We start from the raw sequence: 25,000 nt of genomic DNA on the forward strand, positions 1-25,000 counted from the left end.
TATTATAAAAAAAAACTTTACACAGATGTAAAGGGGGTTCAATAGCATTGATTTATGAAAAAAAAAAAAAAACTGAAAATGGAGTCAGCTGGTCCCGGCTGGACACCGACGATATATTATTTTAAAGCGAACACTTTCAACTCAAATCTTTGCTTCTGGGGGTCCCTGGAACAAAATATTTTGATATGGGGGTCCATGGCCAAGTACATATAATCGTGGGGTTCCTTGACATGAAAAAGTTGGAGAACCACTGATATAGAAACCTAAGTTTTTCAGAAAACTGTTGGGATTTAGAAGACATTTGTAGAGTCGGCTTCAGGTCTTAATGGGTTAAGGAAAGCAGAGGAGAGGATGAATATGATTGAGTGGTAGAGAAAAAAGGAGAGTGGGATAGGATAGGAGGAGAGGAGAGTAGAACAGGAGAGGAGAAGTGAGGGGAGGACAGGAGATGAGAGAGCAGGAGAGACGTGGAGAGGATGCTAGTAGTGTAGGAGAGGAGAGAGGACGGAGGGGAGAGGAGAGTAGGAGAGGAGAGGAGAAAGGAGGATGAGAGGAATGGAGGGAAGGAGGGAGGTGCTGTGATGGAGGAGGAGGGGGGGTGGGGGCTACAGGTGGAGAGGGAGAGAGCAGGCCAACAGAGGGATAAGGAGGCGATACGTCACTCAGCACCCTTTATAAATCCCCCTCCAGTTCAGCTGTGACTAGCCAAGCCCTTATACCACTGACTGACTGACTGACTGACTGCTCACTGGGGCTATTGTTATAGGGATGGAGAGAGAGAGAGAGAGAGAGAGAGTGAACGAGAGTGGGTGGGTGGGGGGGGCACTTTCTAGTGGGTCAGAGAACGAGAGGACGAGGAAAAAGGGGGCAAACGTGGGAAGGGAGGTGGGGGCAAAACGACAGCAGATTGTGTGCCCCCTATACCCCCCTACATGGGGCCCTCTTGACTTGACCTCGGTGAAAGCCAGCGTGGAGTATGGAGTTAATCAAAAGTGTGTTAGGATGACAGGCAGGGGGGGGGCTTCATGGAGGAGCTGCACCTTGGGGGCCCCCCGGCTCCCACAAAGCCTCCAGTGTGGGGGTGGGGGGGAGGGCAGGGGAAACCCCTCACACTCTCTCACCCCGGGAATAGGGGCTGAGGGCAGGGTTGCCAGATCTGCTTGTTATAATTTCCCCGCAAGATTTTATTTGAAAATAGCCGATCTACAAGCTCACAACGCGTCGCGACGCGTTGTGAGCTTGTAGATCTGCTATTTTCAAATAGCTGATGTATATGTTAAAGTGCTCATGTGTGGCCCATAGTCGCTTCTTTTGGGCTGGTTTTCCTAGACCTGGTTGCTTGTTTCTCTCACAGAATCTGGCAACGCTGGCTGAGGGCCGTGGTAGGGGTGTGTGTGTGTGTGGGGAGGGGGTGGGGGGGTGGGGGGGTAGCACCGCTTAGTCTGTCTGCTGGTGGCAATAAACTGGAATCAGTTCCGATCTCTTCTAAGCACCCGGCCAGTGTCTCGGCATGATGACACGTATACACCGACCCCCAGATGCCCACCTGATGACACATACATGGCCTCGGGGGGGGGCTCGTATGTCAGCGGTCATGTCACAGGAAGTATGTGAACAGGACACACACACACACACACACACACACACACACACAGCCGTATACCTCTGTGATAATGAAGAAGTCATCTCCAGGCTCTCCTTGCACCACTATCTTCTCTCCGTCCTCAAACTGCACGGGCTCCAGCGCATCAGCCACCGTCAGACGCTCCCACTTATCCAGAGACTCTGCGATTGACACACACACACACACACACACACACACACACACACACACAAGCATGTAGTCGGGTACAAACGTACACTTTTGGGTTTCATCCATAAAATCATCACAGGCACTGGGTTCAGCGTTATGTTAAAAATGTATATATTTATACAGATCAGATACAGTGTGCGTGCACGCGCGCACGCGCACGCGCGCGCGCGTGTGCGTGTGCGTGTGCGTGTGCGTGTGTGTGTGTGTGTGTGTGTGCGTGCGTGTGTGTGTGTATGTGGTCAGAGAGGATGTCTCCTCCACCAGCCATTTTAGCTGGTGGGAACAAGTCCTTCCCACCTCAGGCTAATCCGTTCACTCAACAGGGACTATTAAATCTCTCCTCCTTCTTCTCCTCCTCCTCCTCCTCCTCTTAGAGCACCAAACACCCCGAAAACCAACCCTTAAATCACTAGCCACACCCACATTCAAGCTTTGTGTTTTGGTGCCGTTTCACGGGTCCTGCGTTGGTAAAGCGGCGCAGACGCCATACCACCGTGTCAAACTCCGCTCTCTGGCCACTAAGTATAGGCCGCGTGCGGGACAAATCACGGGGAGGGTTAAACCCATGCGGAGACGGAGCGAGAGACGTGTGATTGTTTGATGGGGGACGAGCGGTGAGGGACACGCAGCGAAGGCCTGGAGATTCTCATTGAGCGTTGGTGTCATTTTGTGGACCTTAATGAAGGATTTCGGGGGTGTTTTGAAACATTTTAATTAAGCGAAGACAAACTCACACATAGATGAATGAACCGCTCGCTGACTTTTACATCCATGTAGGCAGTGGTGGAAAGTAACTAAGTACATTTACTTAAGTACTGTACTCAAGTATACAATTTTGAGGTATTTGTATTTCCAATTTCCAATACTTTTACTTCTACTCCACTACATCTCGGAGGCAAATATTGTACTTTTTACTCCACTGCAATTATTTGAAAACTTTAGTTACTAGTTACTTAGTTACATACATTAACCACTAAAGCCCTATATACATTTCGGCCATTTGAAAATAGCAGGTCTTCAAGCTCACAATGTGTCGCAAATATATAAATGTCCCATTTGAAAACTTGAAATGAGAGTACTTTTACTTTTGGTACTTTAAGTACATTTTGATGCCAATACTTGAGTGCCAATACTTTTTTTTTCCGGACTTTTACTTGTAACAGAGTATTTCTATATTGCAGTATTGATACTTTTACTTAAGTAAAATAATGTGAGTACTTTTTCCACCACTACATGTAGGGAATACAAATTAATGACATTCAGGTGTCAAGACCTATAGGGCAAGCATCTAACTCCTGAGTATGTATCCCCCTCCCGCGGATACGCGTCCAAGTCTCAGGAGGTGGAGTCCCTTGTATTAATGATTAATGTTTGTCAAATTCCGCTTTTGACAACCACACACAAACTGTGCACCTGGGGTCCGACGTGCGTGTGAATCGGTCCGCTTTGAGAGACGCGAGCGTGTGATCCTTTTGAACGCTCCCTGGGTCGAGATAGAGCTCAGTGGCGACAGCGCTCCGACCACATGCTCACAGCGAGCGCGGTTAGCACGGGATATTTCTAGAAGCCGTTGGTATTTGCACAAAAACCAAAAACACAGACGGTTACACATCTTCAGTGGAGGGGGAAGAGCAAATGTTCCGACCGAGAGCTTCGAGCAACTTTTTGAACTATTGGTATTTCTATTTCTATACGGAGAAGAGGCATTAATAACCTGAGACCTGAGAACGCTCTCACAGGAGAGACATAGGAGAAATGTATGTATTTATGAATGCTTCATCTTAAGCCCACACATAGTGAAAATAGCTGATCTACAATCTCGTAGATCAGCTATATTTAATTCCTTTTTTATATATATATATATATACATACTGTAATTAGGGACTCCAGGGTCAATGTGGTTGACATACATTTATAATGAATTATTTAACCCATTCAATCCAGGAACGCGTCCGTGTAGATCTGCTATTTTTGGAAAATTTGTGCAAATACATTTGTGCTTTGAATATATATACATATTTTTTAAATTAAAGAAAAAATCTAAATATTTTGTATAATCGGAACCTGAGGTCTTATGGGGTTAAATGCTGATATTATCCCGGATAAATATCAGACACACAATTCCCAAGTAAGGAAATGCATGTATCTAAATCAGCTTGACCAGAAGCTGGGATAAAACGACACAACCCCCCCCCCCCCCCCCCCCCCCCCCCCACAGTCTTTGCATGGAATAGAATCTATACCCTGGAAAAAACACTACTACTGGCCTTTAACTTTGTCTGGAGGACATTGATGCAATGATGTTTTGATCTGAGTAAAGACCTGAGTTTACAGAGCATAAAAGCATGCAGGAGTCTCTTTTGTCTGGATCTATCTATCTCCTGATGGAGTTTGGTAAGTGACCCGTGTGTGTGTGTGTGTGTGTGTGTGTGTGTGTGTGTGTGTGTGTGTGTGTGTGTGTGTGTGTGTGTGTGTGTGTGTGTGTGTGTGTGTGTGTGTGTAGGATTAACTGAGGTGAAGGCTGTGGGGACAGAGGGGTGTCCGGTGTCCCCATGTGGTGTCTACCTCCGTCCCAGACGGATGTCTTCTCTCTCCGGCTGTGTGCTTAAAGGCGACGGGGGGGGGGGGGGGGGGGTCCTATGTTATATGTGGCGGGTCCTTAAAGAGCTCCGCAGGTAACGTGAGCCACAGATGGACCAAGAAGGAAAACTAAAGTTTCACGCTCTGCGGAGCCTGCGCCCTGCACTGCCACCACGCTGCAAACCCCACTTCAAACACACACACACACACACACACACACACACACTCACTGAGAGTGAGCCAGTGAGTGAGTGAGTGAAAAAGCACCCCCCCCCCCCTTTTACTCGTTGACATCAAGGGCTTGTACCCAATTTCGTGGTTATCGTAGAAATCAAAGACAAACAAAAACACTCCCTCCCTCTGTTCTCCTCCTCCTCCTCCTCAAAGAGAGGGGAGTAGGAGAGGGAGAGAGAGAGAGAGGGGAGAGAAGAGAAGAGAAGAAAAGAAAAGCAATTTGAAGAGGGAGGTTTCTGTTGGAATACAGGCCTCGTTGGGCTCGTTGAGAGAAAGGTCCCTGCAGAGCAGAGAACCATTTCTAACTCCTGAATGAGTGTGTGCATTGTGGGTTTACTCTGCAAGCTAATAACTCTATATAGGGGTCATGAGCCTTTATGTGTCGCACACGTTGTGTGTACGTCTGCATGCGCGCACGCCCATGCATATGCACACACGCACGCACACACACACACACACACACACACACACACACACACGCACACACAGGTTTATACGGGTGTAAAGGAACCAAACACACAGAGTGGGAAACAGCCACCTGCTCTGACGGTTCACAGAGTGACTGTTTAATGGTGCTGGAAGGCCCACAGCAGCATCTGCAGTGTTGCCGGCCAACTCCGTCCCAGAGGGATCCCAGAGGGACTACCATCTCACCTGCTGGGACAGGTCCTTATCTATCTATTTACTCAATTAACCTATTTTATACTTTGGCTATTCGACAGTAGTAGATCTACAAGCTCACACTTAAGCCCTATTGTATACAATTTCTTCCAAACTAAGTTTTGAACAAAATGTGTTTTTTTGAAGATTTTCACCAATACTGAAATGCCCAACATACTGTAGTGACGCCAGGGTTAATGTGGCTGAAGTGTTGGCGAAACATAAATATTTGTGAATAAATAGATATGTAATAAACAAATCGTGACTCAGCATTCCTCATTGCCCTCTGTATCCAACCTTGGGCACAGCGTATCAGCCCGAGCCAAAGACAAAGACCTGGGTGATAATCTGCATACCTACATACAGTATATATATTCTATAAATTCCACAAATCTGTGTGCGTTCGTGTACGTGTCCTTTGCACATCCTGTGAACCGTCCTATACCGATCGCCTGTATGACGCCGCGAGTGTTCGAGTCACGCGTGAAGTGGGTCGGATCAGCGGTTCCCCAGAACTGGTCGTGTGGCCCGATGACCACATGCAAAGTCAATGCAAATACGTACATTCACACAGGGTGACGCCCGGGTTGCCAGATCTGCTTATTATAATTTCCCCCGCAATATTTGATTTGAAAATAGCCGATCTACAAGCTCACAACGCGTCGCATCGCGACGCGTTGTGAGCTTGTAGATCTGCTATTTTACCCGGCACGTGGGTATGGGCCTGCATTCGATTTCAGCTCGAAATTCCGAGACCAACCTTTGCACACATACACACCCATGTAAAGCAGACCGTATATAGAGGCCATATGGGCCTCAGTATTATCCAAATACCACTGTGTACGCAATGCATGCCAGGGTAACAGAGAGAGGACAGCTATAGCTTAGGGTTCTCTACATTACATGCAACCCACAGGTTAGCCAGTGCTTTAGCATCAACCGTGTAGGAGGATTAGAGGTCTGCGCACACACACACACACACACACACACACACACACACACACACACACACACACACAGGCCTTACTGTACCATGGGGCGCCGTGGGGGGAACGTGTGTCTGTGTTTATGTGGGCTAATCTACGCGCTGCACGCGCCAACTGTAACTGCTCGCACTCTGGACTTTGTGACCTCGCGTTTTAGCACACGGCCAGCAGACACGTGCACACACACACACACGCGCACTCGTGCCACCACCACGTATTCGCAAAAAATTTAGAAATATGCAAAGAAACGCATTTGGGAATGGATGAACACATACGCGGCGCACGCAGAGCAAATGCACACACACACACACACACACATTATGCTCACCGAGAATGGAGACCTTGCTGAGGAACTCTTCGTACATCTTCCTCTTCCTCAGTGTGCTGCCCTGTAGGAGACAAGGGAGGTTAAACAACAGTTGTTTTCTCAGTGTGTGCGTGTGTGTGTGTGTGTGTGTGTGTGTGTGTGTGTGTGTGTGTGTGTGTGTGTGTGTGTGTGTACACTTACTATACTCGTGAGGGCCGAATGTCCCCACAAATGTTAAGAAACATTTCTGAACATGTCCTCACAAGTACAGTAATACAAACTGTGTGTGTGTGTGTGTGTGTGTGTGTGTGTGTGTGTGTGTGTGTGTGTGTGTGTGTGTGTGTGTGTGTGTGTGTGTGCGTGCGTGCGTGCGTGCGTGCGTGCGTGCGTGCGTGCGTGCGTGCGTGCGTGCGTGCGTGCGTGCGTGCGTGCGTGCGTGCGTGTGTGTGTACACTTACTATACTCGTGAGGGCCGAATGTCCCCACAAATGTTAAGAAATATTTCTGAACATGACCTCACAAGTACAGTAATACAAACTGTGTGTGTGTGTGTGTGTGTGTGTGTGTGTGTGTGTGTGTGTGTGTGTGTGTGTGTGTGTGGCCCACCCCACCCGCTAAGCGGGGGACTTTCCCCCCGTGCCTGTGAGCATCAGGTACTTCCTGACAAGTCTAGACCCTATCTGTACTTTTTCAAACACTCCAAAGACTCTTGAGAGTGTGCACAAAAATGTATCCAAATACAGTACGTACAGGTCCATTTGTGCGCTCACAGAGTTACGGGGTCCATTTTGGTTAGATTTGCACCCTCTCAGGGATAAATGAACACACAGAGGGTATTTTACCGTGTTCCTCCTTTTTAACCCATTAAAACCGGGAACGCATCTGTGTAACCATTATTTTATACTTTGGCTATTCAAAAATAGCAGATACACAAGCTCATAACCCATTAACCCATTAAGGCAACCCGTTAACCCATTAAGGCATCATAGCGCGGCACCGAGTGCCGCGCTATGATGCCTTAATGGGTTAACCCAGAACTCAAGAGGGAGAGAACAGATAGAGAGAGAGCGAACCGATAGAGAGAGAGAACAGATAGAGAGAGAGAGAACCGATAGAGAGAGAGAACAGATAGAGAGAGAGAGAACCGATAGAGAGATAGAACAGATAGAGAGAGAGAGAACCGATAGAGAGAGAGAACAGATAGAGAGAGAGAAAACAAATAGAGAGAGAGAGAACAAATAGAGAGAAACGAGAGAGAGAAACGATAGAGAGAGAGAGAACAGATAGAGAGAGAGAACAGACAAGAGAAAAAGAGTGAGAAAAAGATGGTCTGCCCTGCCCCATGTTTGTCCTTTGCATATGGAAATGATATGGTGCTGTAAGGTTTAGTGTTTTAAGTGCCTGGAGTCCCGCGGCTGCCTCTAATTTCAAACCATATCACATTTTCTCTTAAAAGGGGAGAAATGTTTCCCAAGCAAAGCCAGCGCTCAACTCCAAAGCGTAAACAGCTTGATTAAAGGAATTCTCCTCTGCAATCGCCTCCCTCCCTCTCTCCCTCCCTCCCTCATAAGTGATTGAGTTGAGTTGAGTGTGTGTACATGTACAGCATGAGTGTGTGTGTGTGTGTGTGTGTGTGTGTGTGTGTGTGTGTGTGTGTGTGTGTGCGCGTGCGTGAGGCCAAACGCAATCTGTTTTCCCTTTTGGTTTCTGCTACTTGTGTTGTGTTGTTTGCCCCCCCGCAGCTAAGAGACATTGCGCTCGTTGCTAAAGACAAACACACTCTCTGCCTCTACGTTACACTTGTAGCTTACTCCCTTCAATGCCGCAGTATGTTCTTAGCGGTGATTATATCCATTACTTTTTAGATTCATCGAATGATCGAGAAGTGTGTTTTTTATATATAGTTGAATATATATCAACACATTGATTAACCATGCGCAAAATAGCGAAAGTAGCAGATATACAAGCTCGTAGATCTGTTATTTTCACTATTTTGTATTTTTTTATTAAAACATTTTCTAAACTTTTCTCATATACTGTCCTGATGTGCCCAAAATAGGGATCGATTATTAACCACTTAAATCCCAGCATCCTTATTGTGGGGAAGACTTTCGCAGGAAATAGCAGATCAACAAGCTCACCACGCGTTGCGCTGCGACCCGTTGCGAGCTTGCCGATCGGATATACGCTTTCCCCCACAATAACAGAAAACAGAAAAGACACTAGCATAGAGCCCTGAGGGACTCAGGTCAACCATAATAGCGTTTAAGTGAAAAAAAAAAGAATTATCAATGTTAAAAAATGTGTTATAATCGACAAAATCGACCCGTTGGATTAAAGGGGAAGACCACTCATTTTCAACATTGAACTAAGTCTTTAATACACCTTAGAGCTGTTGTGTGGACATAAGAAAAAAGTCCCCCCCCCCCCTCCTTCTATGTTGCCTAGAACTGGATAATTGATTGAGGTCATGTGATCAGTGACATACGCAGGGTGTACTGTACTTTTGGCTGAGGGGGGCGGAGCCAAAGGTACACCCTGCGTATGTCACTGATCACATGACCTCAATCAATTATCCTTTTTGATTGAGGTCCTCTCTGGCACATATTCCGATGGTGCTGCATCGGTGGGTGGGTGGGTGGGTGGGTGGGTGGGTGATAGAGGGTCTCATAGTCTCCCAATGGGAGAACTCAGACAGGCCTTGCAAAGGGCTTAATCCATTAAGAGCGGGAAAAGTATCTGTGTAATTGTTTTTAGATTTATTTTGGCTATTAAAAAAAATAGCAGATCTACAAGCTCATAGCGCGGCACCGAGTGCCGCGCTATGAGCTTGTAGATCTGCTATTTTTTTTTGAAAAATCTTGAGAATGTGTGCAAATCTTTGAATATATGTTTTTTAAAGCGAACGTTTGTAACTCACATCTTTGCCTCTGGGGGATTCTACAAAATGTCTTCTAAATCCTAACCGTTTTCTGGAAACGAAAAAAACCTATGTTGCTACATTATAATCAGTGGTTCTCAAACTTTTCCATGTCAAGGACCACCCAAAATGATATGTATTTGGCCGCGGACCCCCCCCCCCCCCATCTCAAAAGAAGCACAGATTTGAGTTACGAAACGCTCAAAGATTTGCAAAAAAAAACCAAACACGATTTTTCAAAAATAGCAGATCTTCAAGCTCATACAGTAGCACGGCCGCGCTATGAGCTTGTATATCGGCTATTTTTGAATAGCCAAAGAAATCTTAAAATGACACACAGACGCGTTACCGGTCTGAATGGGTTAAAGGCTTATCATGCTTCCATGACATGACATTACGTTACATTACACCAGCGGCCCTGATTCATGAGGTTGGGGGGGGGGGCTTACATGTGTCAGGACCATAGGGGTTTTCTGGGGATACATTCTTGAATGGGTGTATGAAAGGGCCTGTCTAATTCGTCAAATCCCGCTCTTTGTTGTTATCTTGTGTTCTGTTTATCTAAACTCGTCTCCTCTGCGTTCCCTTTCTCACCGCCCGCGAAAGAAGAAAAAAAAGGAAAAAAAATGAAATAGAAAGAGAGAGAAAAAAAAAAGGACCTCACACTCTCACGTGGCACCTTGGGAGGGCACGGCGCTCCCCTCCACGTGTCTTCCTTTAAATCACTTTTTAATGTTTATGTTAAGGCCTTTTCCCTTGTGGTTTTTGCCTTTTTCAGTTTTTGTGTTATCAGCTTTAAATTGTTCTGTTATCTCTGTTATGTTTGTGTTAATTATGTTACTCAATTGATTTTATGCGTGCTGTTATTACCTGTATGGTTATTATGCTGCTTTTAACTGTGAAGCACTTTGTAAACGTGTTTGGAAAAGCGCTATATAAATAAACTCATTATCATTATCATCATGTACAGTATTACATTCGCCAACTCCACTTCCACTTCTACTGAGCACCTCTGTTGACCCTTCACTCTTCTTTCCCAGAGATGAGTCTGTGTGCGTGTGCGTGTGCGTACGTGTGCGTGTGCGTGTGCGTGCGTGCGTGCGTGCGTGCGTGCGTGCGTGCGTGCGTGCGTGCGCGTGTGTGTGTGTGTGTGTGTGTGTGTGTGTGTGCGTGTGCTATACTTGTGAGGGACAAATGTTCCCACAAGAGAAATAGTTGTTTTATTGTTAAAAAGAGTTTCAAAATCAGGAGAATGTTCAGGTTGGGGTAAGGGTCAGGATCAGGCATTTAGGGGCGGGGTTACTGTAGGTTTAAGGGTTGGTGTTCGAGGTATTCCTCATTTATACTCGATTGCAACCAAAAACAGCAGATATACAAGCTCACAACGAGTCGCAGTGCAACGCGTTGTGAGCTTGTACATGAGCTTTTTTTCCAGCTTTAGGGTTGAGGTTAAAATTCCCCCCCGTCCCCACAAAAAAAAAGAAAAGGTAAAAATGGCATTTAATAATACAATAAATATAATAAAATAAATATTAAAAAATGGTATGTCCTCACAAGTATAGTAATGTGTGTGTGCGTGTGCGCGTGCGTGTCTGTGTGTGTGTGTGCGTGCGTGCGTGCACGTCTCTGTCTCTTTGAGGTGGAACCATCAAAGAGTCGTGTGGTGTGGACCGGGGCCAGTCTCTAAACCCAACCTCACCTCCGTGGCCCCTTCATCTCCATCCAAACGAGGAACACCCCCCCCCCCCCGCCTCCCCCAATCGTCTCGTGTTCTGTTTGTTTGCTGTGTGGCCTGTCAACGTGTTAACACCTCTGTCTGTCTGCCGTGCGTGTGTTCAAATGCCAAAAGAGGAAAATAACAAGGCGGCCATTGTTGGGAGTTCGGGGGGGCGAACACAATGGAATGAGTGTTTTTTTTTTTATCAGAGGAAATGTCATTACGTTGTTTACTAATTGTTGTCATGGATGTGGTTGTGGGGGGGCGGGCACACCGGGGGCGGGGGGGGAGGTTCACGAGGATGCTTGGCTGCCATCTCTCATGATAAGGTTACGACATCTTGGCCTTATTAAATACCCCTCCCTGCAAGCTAATGGACCTTCCAGGGTGTGCATGAGAGATGAGGCAAGTGCTTTAACCCATTAAGACCGGGGATCGAATCTGTGTCATTTTTAAAAATCTATTTGGCTATTTTAGAAAATTCCTGAAAATGTGTGCAAATCTTTGAATATACTGTATTTTTTTGAAGCGAACATTTGTAACTCACATCTTTGTGGGATGCTACAAATGTCTTCTAAATCCTAACAGTTTTTTAAACAAAAAAAACGTATGTTGCTGTAATCAGTGGTTCTCAAACCTTTTTCATGTCAAGGACCCCCAAAATTATATGTATTTGGCTGTGGACCCCCATCTCAAGATATTTTGTTCCAGGGACCCCCAAGAAACAAAGATTTGAGTTAAAACTGTTTCACGATTTTTCAAAAATAGCAGATTTACAAGCTCATAGCACGGCACTCTGTGCTGCGCTATGAGCTTGTATATATATGCTAATATTTGACTAGCCAAAGACATCTTAAAATGACGACGCGTTCCCGGTCTTAATGGGTTAACTGCATCAACTCTACCATTCTAATTCTGGGCATGTCATAATAGGAAAATATTCGGCAAAAGTAAGCGAGCGTTCTCCTATTCCACCTATATAACCCCCGCTCAGGGACACCTCGAAACTTTGACTGAGTGAGCCGAAGGGTCAAAGCGGCGACCTGACGGCCTCTCGGTACAACACGATGGAGGTAAACGCTCATCAAGTCATCTGAACCCCAAATAGACATCTTGAAGTGTTTACCCAGCAGTCGAAACCATGACTTTTCAATTTAGAATATGGAACAAAGACAAGCATTCACAGTGTTGGTGAAGCTGTGAACATCGCATATTCTAAATATTCCATTTGATTAATCTGCTGTCGTTCAATACATTAGACCGGGAACACGTCACCACCAAAGCCCCCCACCCATTCTAACCCTTTGCTATTTGAAGTAAATTAGCGTATATCTTTTGACAGTACTATCCAATATTTCTTTCAATTATATTTCTGACAAGCTGGAAATTAGTTAACCCATTGAGACCTGAAGCCGATTCTACATGTCTCCTAAATCTCAACAGTTTTCTGAAAAACGTATGTTTCTATATCAGTGGTGCTCAATCTTTTTCATGTCAAGGACCCCCAAAATGATATGTATTTGGCCGCGGACCCCCATCAAAATATTTTGTTCCAGGCACCCCCAGAAGCAAAGATTTGAGTTAAAAATGTTCGCTTTAGAAATATATATATTCAAAGATTTGCACACATTTTCACGATTTTTCAAAAATAGCAGATCTACAAGCTCATAGCGCGGCACCAAAAGTGTAAAATAATGCTTTCTTAGCTCAAATCTAAAAATGACACAGTTCCAGGTCTTAATGGGTTAAGTTGATCATTTTTCGATACATATTTGTTGAGAACGAGAGATCTGTTCGACTCCAGTGCATCTGTTCCGACCTGCATCTTTTCCGTCAGATTACTTCCGCATTCCGCACACATTGTTGACATCTGTTGCTGCGGATTGATTGATTGATTGATACACACATCTGTAGTGAGATAGATAGATTACATTTTTTTTTTATATTGAAAGTGCCAAGTGCTCTATTTCTGCTGTAATTGGAAGCCTGGAAGAGACAGTGTTTCCTGTATCCATAAGCACAACATACAATACAGTACATGTGATGGATTACCCTGCATCATCCAATTGACTCGTGATTTATTTTGTAATGCTTGTAAATCGATGCTTCTGTTGTGCCACTGCAATGAATAAATACGGTGATTCTACAAATGCCTTCTAAATCATAAGTTTTCTGAAAAAGATTATGTTTCTATATCAGTGGTTCTAAAACTTTTTCATGTCAAGGACCCCCAAAACGATATGTATTTGGCCGCCGACCCCCATCTCAAAATATTTTGTTCCAGGGACCCCCAGAAGCAAGGATTTGAGTTTAAAATGTTTGCTTTAAAAATATATATTCAAAGATTTGCGGCAATTTTCACGATTATTTTTTTTTTTGTAGATTTACAAGCTCGCAGCGTGGCACCAAGTAGCGTGCTGTGAGCTTGTATATCTACTATTTTTGAATAGCCAAAGAAATCTAAAATGACACGGTTTTAATGGGTTAAGACATCAAAAATATTCGTCCAACTTTTACTTGTTTTATCTGTGGATTAAAATAAAGCAAACAAATGTGTGTGTGTGTGTGTGTGTGTGTGTGTGTGTGTGTGTGTGTGTGTGTGTGTGTGTGTGTGTGTGTGCGTGCGCGTGTGTGTGTGTGTACGGGGAGGGGGGGCTCACTAAGCAGCAACATACCTCCCCCAGAGCTGCTAACTAAGCAGCTACAGACACATGGCAGTCAGCAAGAGTTTTTACTGGAAGAACACAGACACACACACACAGAGCACGCTCGCTCGCTCGCTCGTTGTGTGCTTGGCCCCGGAGCCGGCCAGAATACCGCACACACTTTGTAAAAACAGCTTTACAAATCATTGACAGCAGTAATTAACTGCAGGTCTACATAATTGAATTCTGCAGCAGCGGCACCCTCGCACAGCCCCGCCTCCTGCCGCTGTTGGTGGAAGAGAGCAGAGGAATGAGAGAGAGAGAGAGAGAGAGAGAGAGAGAGAGAGAGAGAGAGAGAGAGAGAGAGAGAGCATCCTCTAAAAGAAAGGTTACCAGGGCAGGCTGTGCCCTCGATGAAACTATGCGCTTAAGAGGTGACATGAGTGTCGGCCAGGCTGGTGCCAGTCCTGTGCTGAGCTCAGAGGTGTGTACGTGCAGGATTGCACAGCTTTTTTTCTTTTCTTTTTCTACATTTCTCTGCGGGTCCAATCGGTTCCACTTGCACACACATGAAGCCATAGAACCACAGAACATAGTGCTGAGTGGCTTGTGGTGCAGGCTCACACACACACACACGGTAACTTCTTATGCTTTGTTGCACCGTGGAGTCGCTTGCTCACATTAACTCATTTATAGCATGAAATGAGGCTTGAACACACACACACACACACACACACGCGCGCGCAAGGAGGGTTTGTAAAGATGACTAATTACAATACGGTGTGTACGCTGTGTGTGCGTGTGCGTGTGTGCGTGTGTGTGTGTGTGTGTGTGTGTGTGTGTGTGTGCGTGTGTGTGTGTGTGTGTGTGTGTGTGACAGCTAGGGCAGAGCTCCCCATGTTCCCAGTTTAAACATTTAGACATTCCTCCTAGATAAGCTCCGGGATGGGGAAGTCTGTGTGGAGGTATTAGTAGACCTCCTTCCATACCCACCCTCCCCTCCCTCCCTCCCTCCCTCCCTCCCTCCCTCCCTCCAGGAACAGCGGGAGAAATAGAGACAGGAGCTACAGGAGTAAGCGTGCGCGTGTGCGTGCGTGCGTGTGTGTGTGTGTGTGTGTGTGCGTGTGTGTGTGTGTGTGTGTGCGTGTGCGTGCGTGTGCGTGTGCGTGTGTATCTGTATTATTACTATACTTGTGAGGGACGAACGTCCCCCACAGGTATTTGAGGAATAGACATTGTGAGGACAATTGTAGAAATGGTTGTTCTATGGTGAAACATGATTTTTAGAGTTGCACTTCAGTCAAGATTCAGGGTCGGGGTTAGGATTAGACATTTAGAACAGCGGTTCTCAAACTTTTTCATGTCAAGGACCCCCAAAATGATATGTATTTGGCTGCGGACCAACCCCCATCTGAAAAATATTTTGTGCCAGGGATTTTTCAAAAATAGCAGATCTACAAGCTCGTAGCGCGGCACTCGGTGCCGCGCTATGAGCTTGTAGATGTGCTATTTTTGAATAGCCAAAGTACAAGCCCCTGGGAGTCCCCGGACCCCACTTCGAGAACCAATGAGGTTAGCTTTAGGGGTTGGAGTTAAGAGTTAAGAGAGAGCGTGTAGATGGGCTATTTTTGACACCAGCGTGCAACTTAACTAAACTCAGGCTTTGGGGTTAGGGTTAGGCTTTTAATAGTGTGCATTAACCTCCTTTATACTATTGCGCGTGTTTGAACTTGTTTTTCTGATGCTATTTGATGCTATTTTGTTTCCAACTGAAGTTTATTTTATTGTTTGGTTTTTACTACTGCTAGTTTTCATTCATTAACGTTATCTTGCTTTGCTTTCATCTTGTTTTGTAAAGCACTTCGTAACCCTGTTCTGAAAAGCTCTTTATACGGTAAATTTTAGTACTTTTACTTTTGGTACTTTAAGTATATTTTGATGCCAATACCTTTCCTCAAGTAACATTTTGAACACAGGCCTTTTAATCGTAACAGAGTACTTCTACATTGTGGTAATACTTTTATTATTATTATTAACAGCTAAAATTGTGACGTCCCCACAAGTATATATTAATGTGTGTGTGTGTGTGTGTGTGTGTGTGTGTGTGTGTGTGTGTGTGTGTGTGTGTGTGTGTTTCATGTTAGAGTCTGTGATAGAGATCTGGGTGAAAAGAGTGTTTAAGGAGTGCAGAGAGGTTGAGTGGGGGGTGGTGGATGCCAGGAGGAATGATCACAGTTGAAAGACCACCCGTTTTGCGGCGTGCGCGTGTAATGTAAATGCAGGATGACAAGGCGGGGCAGACAGCCTCTCAGGAGGTTCAACGAGCTCAAGTCTTTCGCCCCTCGCGTTCTCCCACTGACGGGCGGCACGTAGAAAAATGGAATTTGGCGATTATAGCATGAAGATGAAGGGATTCCCGTGGATCTATTTCGTATTACCCACTTAAAACCCTACATGTTTGGTGTGTCCTGGGTCCCATTTCAAATTTTCAAAATGTATACAAATCTTTTGAAAATAGTAGATCTACAAGCTCACAGTGCGTCGCGACGCGTTTGAGAAGTAGATTTAGGACTTATGTGGTTAATGTATGTTTTGTAATAATAATCAAAATCTACAAAGTTTTATATTTAAATATAAGTAAAAATATTTGCCTCTGAGATGTAGTGGAGTAGAAGAAAAGTATTGAAAATAAAAAACAACAAAAAAGACCTAAAACTTTTACTCAAGTACAGTCCTTGAGTAAATGTACTGTACTTTACTTTACTGTGTAACTTTCCATTACTGCCCGAAAATATCTTCTAGATGAGCTATTTTATTATTAGCACAGATAATTGTACTGCGGCCGATAATGTGGTTTCTTCACTGTCAGAACAGTATGATATATTTTTTCTACGGTACTTGCGCTGATTGTTGTGATTTTACATTGCACATTGTACTGTATATTTGAGTTGTTACGTAAATAGCAGAGTAAACAATCAAAACTGTTTCTGTAAGTGTTGCCTCGGGGTATAAACGCACCAAACTCACTGACATAAATTCTGCATTCTGCTACTGATATAGACGTCAATGCATAACTCAAATATTACTGGCACTACTTTACAGCCAAAGTGGGGAGTTTCATTTCGTAACAACTGCTCTCTGTCAGGGTGCAATAACCCATTGATACCTGGAACGCATCTGTGTCACTTTAGATTTCTTTGGCTATTCAAAAATAGCAGATATACAAGCTCATAGCGCGGCACCGAGTGCCGCGCTATGAGCTTGTAGATCTGCTATTTTTGAAAAATCTTGAAAAAATATTTTCCTGATTTTTTTCAAAAAACTGTTGAGATTCAGATTTTTTTTAAGAATCACCTCAGGTCTTAATGGGATAAGCGCTCGCTGTACTGTGGCAAGTAAAGCCCCCCTGCAGCCAATTATGCTTCACCTTCATTTTCTGGCCAAACCGCACACAGGGCTGTGGTTAGAGTCGGTGTACATAGCAACGCTATGGCACCCAGGCAGACTAAGCAGGTTTATTATTCTCTCAGAGCAGAGGTTTGAGCAGGGATTCCACTCCCTCTACTTTCACCCTGAGATCAGGAGGTTAACCCGTTCATTGTAGTATTTCTTTGGCTATTTAAAAAAAAAATCGTGGAATATTTGTGCAAATCTTTGAATATATACAACTCCGACATTTTTAACTCCGATCTGAGCTTCTGGGGGTCCCTGGAACAACATATTTTGAGATGGGGGTCCGTGGCCAAATGCATATCATTTTGGGTGGTCCTTGACATGGAAAAAGTTTGGGAACCACTGATTATAGCAACATAAGTTTTTTCAGTTTGTAAAAACTGTTAGGATTTAGAATACATTTGTAGAATCCCCAGAAGCAAAGATTTGAGTAAAAAAAAATTGCCTTAAAAAAATTATATAAATTCAAAGATAAATTCAAAGATTTGCACACATTTTGCTGATTTAAAAAAAATAGCAGATCTACAAGCTCATAGCGCTATGAGCTTGGAAGGAACACGTTATTCCAACCAGTTCCTTTCCCCTCCATCAGGCTGACCAGGGGGAGGCAGTACAGAGACGAGGATTACTGCATGTTTTTGTGAGGGTACCTACCCTTGGGGACACGGGGAGAACATGCAAACTCCACACAGAGAGGCCCTTTCGCCAACCCCACCTAGGGTATGGGTACTGATGACGCGGAGGAGAGAACACGGCCCCAGCGCCCACAGCGTCCCCGGCGGGAATCGGACCCAGGACCTTCTAGCTGTGAGGCGACAGCACTACCGACTGGCCCCTAAACTCAAACTCAATTTAACCCATTGAGACCTGAAGCCGATTCTACATGTCTCCTAAATCTCAACAGTATTCTGAAAAACGTATCTTTCTATATCAGTGGTGCTCAATCTTTTTCATGTCAAGGACCCCCAAAATGATATGTATTTGGCCGCGGACCCCCATCAAAATGTTTTGTTCCAGGGACCCCCCAGAAGCAAAGATTTGAGTTAAAAACGGTTCGCTTTAAAAATATATATATTCAAAGATTTGCACACATTTTCTCGAATTTTCAAAAATAGCAGATCTACAAGCTCATAGCGCGGCACTCGGTGCCGCGCTATGAGCTTGTATATCTGCTATTTTTGAATAGCCCAAAGTGTAAAATAATGCTTTTTAGCTCAAATCAAAAAATGACACAGTTCCAGGTCTTAATGGTGATAAACTGATTTGTATCTCACGTATGAGTGAGCCGATATGGGCGCGTTTCCTAATAATGATGACTCAATCAGGGCAATCCGGTACACTTCCCCTTCTTGAGATTCTAATTCCCTTTTCTGTGGAAGTTCTTGACCTCCGACTTCCCAGCAACTGACAACATTGACACGTCATCAGAGGTCACAAGTTCATTAATGCGCTGTTCCGTGGAATAAAAAAACAAACTAAAAATCTTCATTCCTTCCTCACTAAATGCACGGTCAGGGACCACATGCAATACCTTCACGGACCACCAGTGGTCCCCGGGCCACCTGTTGAAAACCCCTGATCTTGACGTTAAAAACTCCACACTCAACATGCAATTATTTGTCAAAAACTGTCTGTTTTTGACAAATAATGTAATTTTGAGTGGGTGAATATCGTGCCATAATTAATGTGCAGCACCAAAAGGTTGCTATACAAATTCAATTGTTTTCAACCCATTAAAACCGGGAAAGCATCTGTGTCATTTTAGATTTTGCGGATATACAGATATACAGGCTCACAGTGCGGCACGACTTACATCTGCTATTTTTGAACATTTTTGAAACATCTTGAAAGTGTGCGAACTACTGATTTAGAAGGCATTTGTAGAATCTCAATGGGTTAATATGAACCCATTTAGACCTGGAACGCATCTGTGTCACTTTAGATTTCTTTGGCTATTCAAAAATAGCAGATATACAAGCTCATAGCGCGGCACCGAGTGCCGCACTATGAGCTTGTATATCTGCTATTTTTGAAAAATCTTGGAAATGTGTGCAAATATTTGAATATATATATTTTTAAAGCGAACATTTTTAACTCAAATCGTTGCTTCTGGGGGGTCCCTGGAACAAGATATTTTGATGGGGGTCCGCGGCCAAATACATATAATTTTGGGGGTCCTTGACATGAAAAAGATTGAAGACCACTGATATAGAAACATACATTTTTCAGAAAACTGTTGAGATTTAGGAGACATGTAGAATCGGCTTCAGGTCTCAATGGGTTAATATTAATACATATTGGAGATGCCCGTACCATGAGGATGCGTCGGTAGCTGTCTCGGTCAATGCCCCACAGTTTGAGGTCGGTCTTGGCCTTGACGGTGGCAGCTCTGGGGGTCCCGTAGATGAGGGCCAGCTCTCCAAAACTACCCCCCTCTCCGATGCTGGTCACCCACTCGCCATTCACGTACACCTGCAGACAAGAGCAAGGGACATACAATTTAACTGAGACATTCCTACTTAACAACGGTGGTGGAAAATGTTTTACTTAAAGGCATTGTAGGGAGTTCAGACATAATCAAAGAAAAAAACTGTTGTCAAACACCGCCCCTCCAGCAGTTCTTTTCCCCGACCACCAGGGGGTGACGCAGGGGGGACTTTTTAAATGAGTCATGCCCAAAATAGGTTGCCTTATGCGGATACAATTCGCGGAAATGCCCGACCCTACGGTTCTCTGAATTTATATTTTTAAATAGGCTCTTTCATGATAAATTGACCACATATATGAAGCTAAACAACTAAATTCTATCCAAACGATTTTTTAAAAGTAAATTATGTGCCTCAAAAAAGAAGTTTGAGAGCGTTTTAAAACCGAAAGTAAAAAGTTGATACGGGCACGGACGCGCACGGACACGCACATGCGTGCGTTAATTTACGACCCGGACATAAACAACATGAACATAAACAGAAGGGAAAATACGGATTTCAGACAGAGGACTGTGTTTCAATGAAGGAAAACACCCCAGCATCATTATATAGTGGCTGATAGAGGGGAGAAAATGCAAAAAATATATATATACATATTTTTTAAATTTAGGCTTAATGTTCCCTACAATCCCTTTAAGTAAAAGTATCGATACTGTAAAGTAGAAGTACTCTGTTACAAGTTACAAGTCCGGAATTCAACATTTAATTGAGTCAAAGTACAAAAGTATCAAAATGTACTTAAAGTACCAAAAGTAAAAGTACTAAATGTTTGAAAATAGCAGATCTACAAGCTCACAACTGCGACGCGTTGTGAGCTTGTAGATAGGCTATTTTCAAATAGCCTAGGTATAAAATATAAAATATAATGTGGTTAATGTATGTTTAATAATGCAATAATTTATATCTGCAAAGTAACTAGTAACTCAAGTTTTTCAAATAATTGTAGTGGAGTAAAAGTACAATATTTGCCTCTGAGATGTAGTGGAGTAAAAGTAAAAGTATAGACAATTGGAAATAACCCAGTAAAGTAAAAGAACCTCAAAATGTCACTTAAGTACAGTACTTGAGTAAACGTGCTTAGTTACTTTACACCACAGACAATACGTTACAACATGCAGCTGAATAACTGGACAATGTATTGAATTCTCCGACATGACAGGTGCTATGATTAGAAACGTGTGCTCAGCAGAGGGCAAATCTCTGCCAGGAGGCATGTCTTATATTCTCCATGGTTCTGTCTGTCTGGGCCATGTGATGACAACGTTTTGGGATATGGGGGAGAAGGGCTATGCTAAAGGATGCTTATTGTTCATTCCTAATGGACCGCAAATCAGTCTGGGACTCTGGGTATTTAATCTGTCCACATTGACATAAAAAATGATAGAAGTTAGAGCATGCAACCAAAAGGCGTTCACCAGCTGATAAGTCAGTCTATTAAAGTAATACAAACTACAGGGAGCAGCGTGATAGGACAAGTCCTCAAGCTCTGAACAATGTCGTACTGCACATGCTTGTGAAATTATCTCATGTTCTGAAAGTACTTGCAGTTCTGCACTCTATGGCAAGAAACTGAGGAGAAAGGGGGAAAAAAAACATGTCCAAGGTTGCAGTAACAGTTCACTTTTATGATCAACAGCAGACAATATCATATGGACAAAAACTATGGTAAAATAATCATCCAAAACTAACAAAGTGCAAAGGAATTCATTGAATGTGGGCTGAAGTGATTGAACTTAGAGTAGAGTAATCATGCTTGTGCAGAATGATTGGAAAACTACAGGTCATGAGATTTAATAGGATAACATATTTTTTGTGAATGTCCCATGTGACAATAAAACAAAAGAACGTTCATAATAATATCTTTTTGTTACATTTATTTCATGCCTGTGAGCATTTTGCAGTGAATGTTTGTTTGTCATAATATAATATAGTAATGTTGTTGGACACGAGATATCTGCCCCCGGTGGCTGCTGTTTTAATTCAAATATTTGTTCATTGAGGCAGCAGTTGTAAAATGCATTCGGTATTACACATTTGTCCTCGTTTTAATTAGAAACAAACAAACAAACAAACAAAAAGAGAAGAACCAAACAAGAATAAAAGGCATGTATATACAACGATCCCCTTATCACACCCACCCCAGCCGATAGATCACCCCACCAGTTACATCATGTCACACCAGAGAGGGCCATCAATATTGTACAACTAATCGGTTTTGAGAAAGCTTTACCAATTCTTCCACCCAGAATTTTTCCAAAAAACATTAACCCATTACGACCGGGAACGCATTTGTATCATTTTTACACTTTGGCTATTAAAATCGTGAAAATTTGTGCAAATCTTTTTTAACTCAAATCTTTGCTTCTGGGGATTCTACAAATGTCTTCTAAATCCTAACAGGTTTTTGAAAAAAAAAGAATCATTTTGCTATAATATCAGTGGTCCTCAAACTATTTTCATGTCAAGGACCCCCAAAAGGATATGTATTTGGCCCCCCGTCTCAAAATATGTTGTTCCGGGGACCCCCAGAAGCAAAGATTTGAGTAAAAAATGTTCGCTTTAATTTTTTTTAAATACATATTCAAAGATTTGCACACATTTTCAAGATCTTTCAGAAAAAATAGCAGATATACAAGCTCATAGCGCGGCACTCGGTGCCGCGCTATGAGCTTGTATATCTGCTATTTTTGAATAGCCCAACGAAATCTAAAAATGACACAGATACGTTCCCGGATTGAATGGGTTAAAATAAGTTTCTTTGCTACAATAAGTGCATACGACAGCGGTAGTTGTTGACATCTGTTAAGCGGGAAAAACTGATCAGAGATTCCGAGCAGCGCCACCAGAAAGTGGGTCAGGATCCATTACTGTATGCAACATATCTGATACAAATTGGAATACATTTACACCAAATGGAGCTGACTTAGGTCACACAGAACATAACTGTGGAGAAGAGCATGGCACTTGTCACATAATGGGGGTTACATCTGGAACGGTTTTCTTTTTGTGTAATGAAGTCTGTGGATCATTTTAAATTGAACAAGACGGTGCCGGAGAGTTGGCGGAGTGCTGTTTTAATCGTCAGAATTAATCCGACGCAGTGCCTGTACAATTAAAACCAGCCCGTTTCACCCCCCGAGATACATGAAACGGTTAACCCATTCAGACCGGGAACGCATCTGTCGTGTCATTTTTAGATTTCTTTGGGCTATTCAAAAACAGCAGATCTACAAGCTCATAGCGCGGCACCGAGTGCCGCGCTATGAGCTTGTAGATCTGCTGTTTTTGAAAAATCGTGAAAATGTGTGCAAATCTTTGAATATATATTTTTTTCTAAGCAAACATTTTTAACTCAAATCTTTGCTTCAGGGGGATTCTAATCTATTCTAAATCCTAACAGTTCTTTTTTTTTTTTTTTTTTACTTATGTTGCTATACATCAGTGGTTCTCAAACATTTTTCATGTCAAGGACCCCCAAAATTATATGTATTTATTCGCGGACCGCCATCTCAAAACATTTTGTTCCAGGGACCCCCAGAAGCAAAGATTTGACTTAAAATGTATATATATATATATTCAAAGATTTGCACAAATATTTCACGATTTTTCAAAAATAGCAGATCTACAAGCTGCCGCGCTATGAGCTTGTAGATCTGCTATTTTTGAATAGCCTTAAAATGACACAGATGCGTTCCCGGTCTGAATGGATTAACGTCGATGGGATTTCACGCAGCGTCTGCTCCTGATGGAATGGCCGAACAGGGACCAGTCAAGACTTCGGTATAGGTCGCCAATCACGGCGTAACCCTACTGTAGCAGCCCACACAAATTTATACTCGTATAGGTTACGATGTGACATGAAAATGTGTCATGGTTTCTGCTGGGCTACGCTCACTTTGCAAGTGTAGACACTTGGCGTGACTAAAGTGATTTGCTTATACTGTATATATTCATATGCATAGATTACCAACTCATGACTATGTCGTAATTGGCTAGTAGCAGTGGTGGAAAGTAACTAAGTACATTTACTCAGGTACTGTAATTAAAATTTTGAGGTGCTTTTACTTTACTGGAGTGTTTCCAATTTTCAGTACTTTTACTTCTACTCCACTACATCTCAGAGGCAAATATTGTACTTTTACTCCACTACAATTATTTGAAAACTTTAGTTACTAGTTACTTTGAAGATATAAATTATTATATTATAAAACACACATTAACCACTTTATCCCTATTTTATACCTAGGCTATTTGAAAATAGCCGATCTACAAGCTCACAACGCACGTTCCTTGTAGCGCGCTTTCCACTACTGCTTTTTCCCTTCTACATCATTTAGGGTTTAGGCCATACATGGGCAACTGGCGGGCCGGGGGCCACATGCGGCCCCCACCTTCCCTTAATGCGGCCCGCAGGTTCATATCGTAATACTGATATATCATTGATTTCAGCTGTTACAATTGCAAACATGGCCCGCTTTAATGACTTCAGTCTAGGTTAGTAGCTTAATGACTAGTATTAACATGCTATTGTCTTTTTTATGTCCAATGTATTTGTATTTAAGTTCATAAAGTTAACGTGTAACGAAATGCATATGAAATTAAATAAAAATGGATCCCAGTTCAAAAGTAGCAAAAATAGCCGATCTACAAGCTCAAAACGCGTCGCAGTTTTGAGCTTGTAGATCTGCTATTTTTGCTACTTTTGTGTGACATAGAATGGCGAAAAAAAGTTAAAATACGAAGAGACAGTATATGCAATGTGGCCCTCTGGAGTGAGTGTGGAAATAATATTTCCAACTTTGATGATCGGGAGGGCCACTACATTATAGTGGCCCTCCCGATCATCAAAGTTGCCCACCCCTGATTTAGGCTGTCTTTCTTTTAAACTTTTCTATCCATACCCCCACACACAAACACACACACACACACACACACACACACACACACACACACACACACACACACACACACACACACACACACACACACACACACACACACACCCTCAGCTTCCAGCCTGTTTGCTCTGCTCTGGCTACTCTTGCCCCCTAAGCATTTGATCCCCACTAAGCCCTGGGAAGGAATCCACTAAAAGGCTGTCTATCCCTGCTATCGCTCCATCCATCCATCCATCCATCTATCCTCTAATTCTCTGTCTGTCTGTCTGTGGAGGAATGGTGACGGACGGAATCCTGCGCA

The 25,000-nt window shown here is 43.4% G+C and overlaps 1 protein-coding gene across 1 annotated transcript in view; it reads right to left on the reverse strand.

The window, feature by feature from the left end:
• prkar1b (protein kinase, cAMP-dependent, regulatory, type I, beta) overlaps positions 1–25,000 on the reverse strand; it is a 116,062-nt gene that overhangs the window by 13,623 nt on the left and 77,439 nt on the right. Inside the window, exons 7-9 of the mRNA XM_084072056.1 lie at positions 19,629–19,787; positions 6,602–6,662; positions 1,664–1,785 (exon numbers count right to left, since the gene is read on the reverse strand). Coding sequence (XP_083928182.1) covers positions 1,664–1,785; positions 6,602–6,662; positions 19,629–19,787 — 342 coding nt within the window. The remainder of the gene's footprint in view (positions 1–1,663; positions 1,786–6,601; positions 6,663–19,628; positions 19,788–25,000) is intronic.

The sequence above is a fragment of the Gymnoscopelus microlampas genome, assembly GCF_963454915.1.
Source record: "Gymnoscopelus microlampas genome assembly, chromosome: 11".
Classification (NCBI taxonomy): domain Eukaryota; kingdom Metazoa; phylum Chordata; class Actinopteri; order Myctophiformes; family Myctophidae; genus Gymnoscopelus; species Gymnoscopelus microlampas.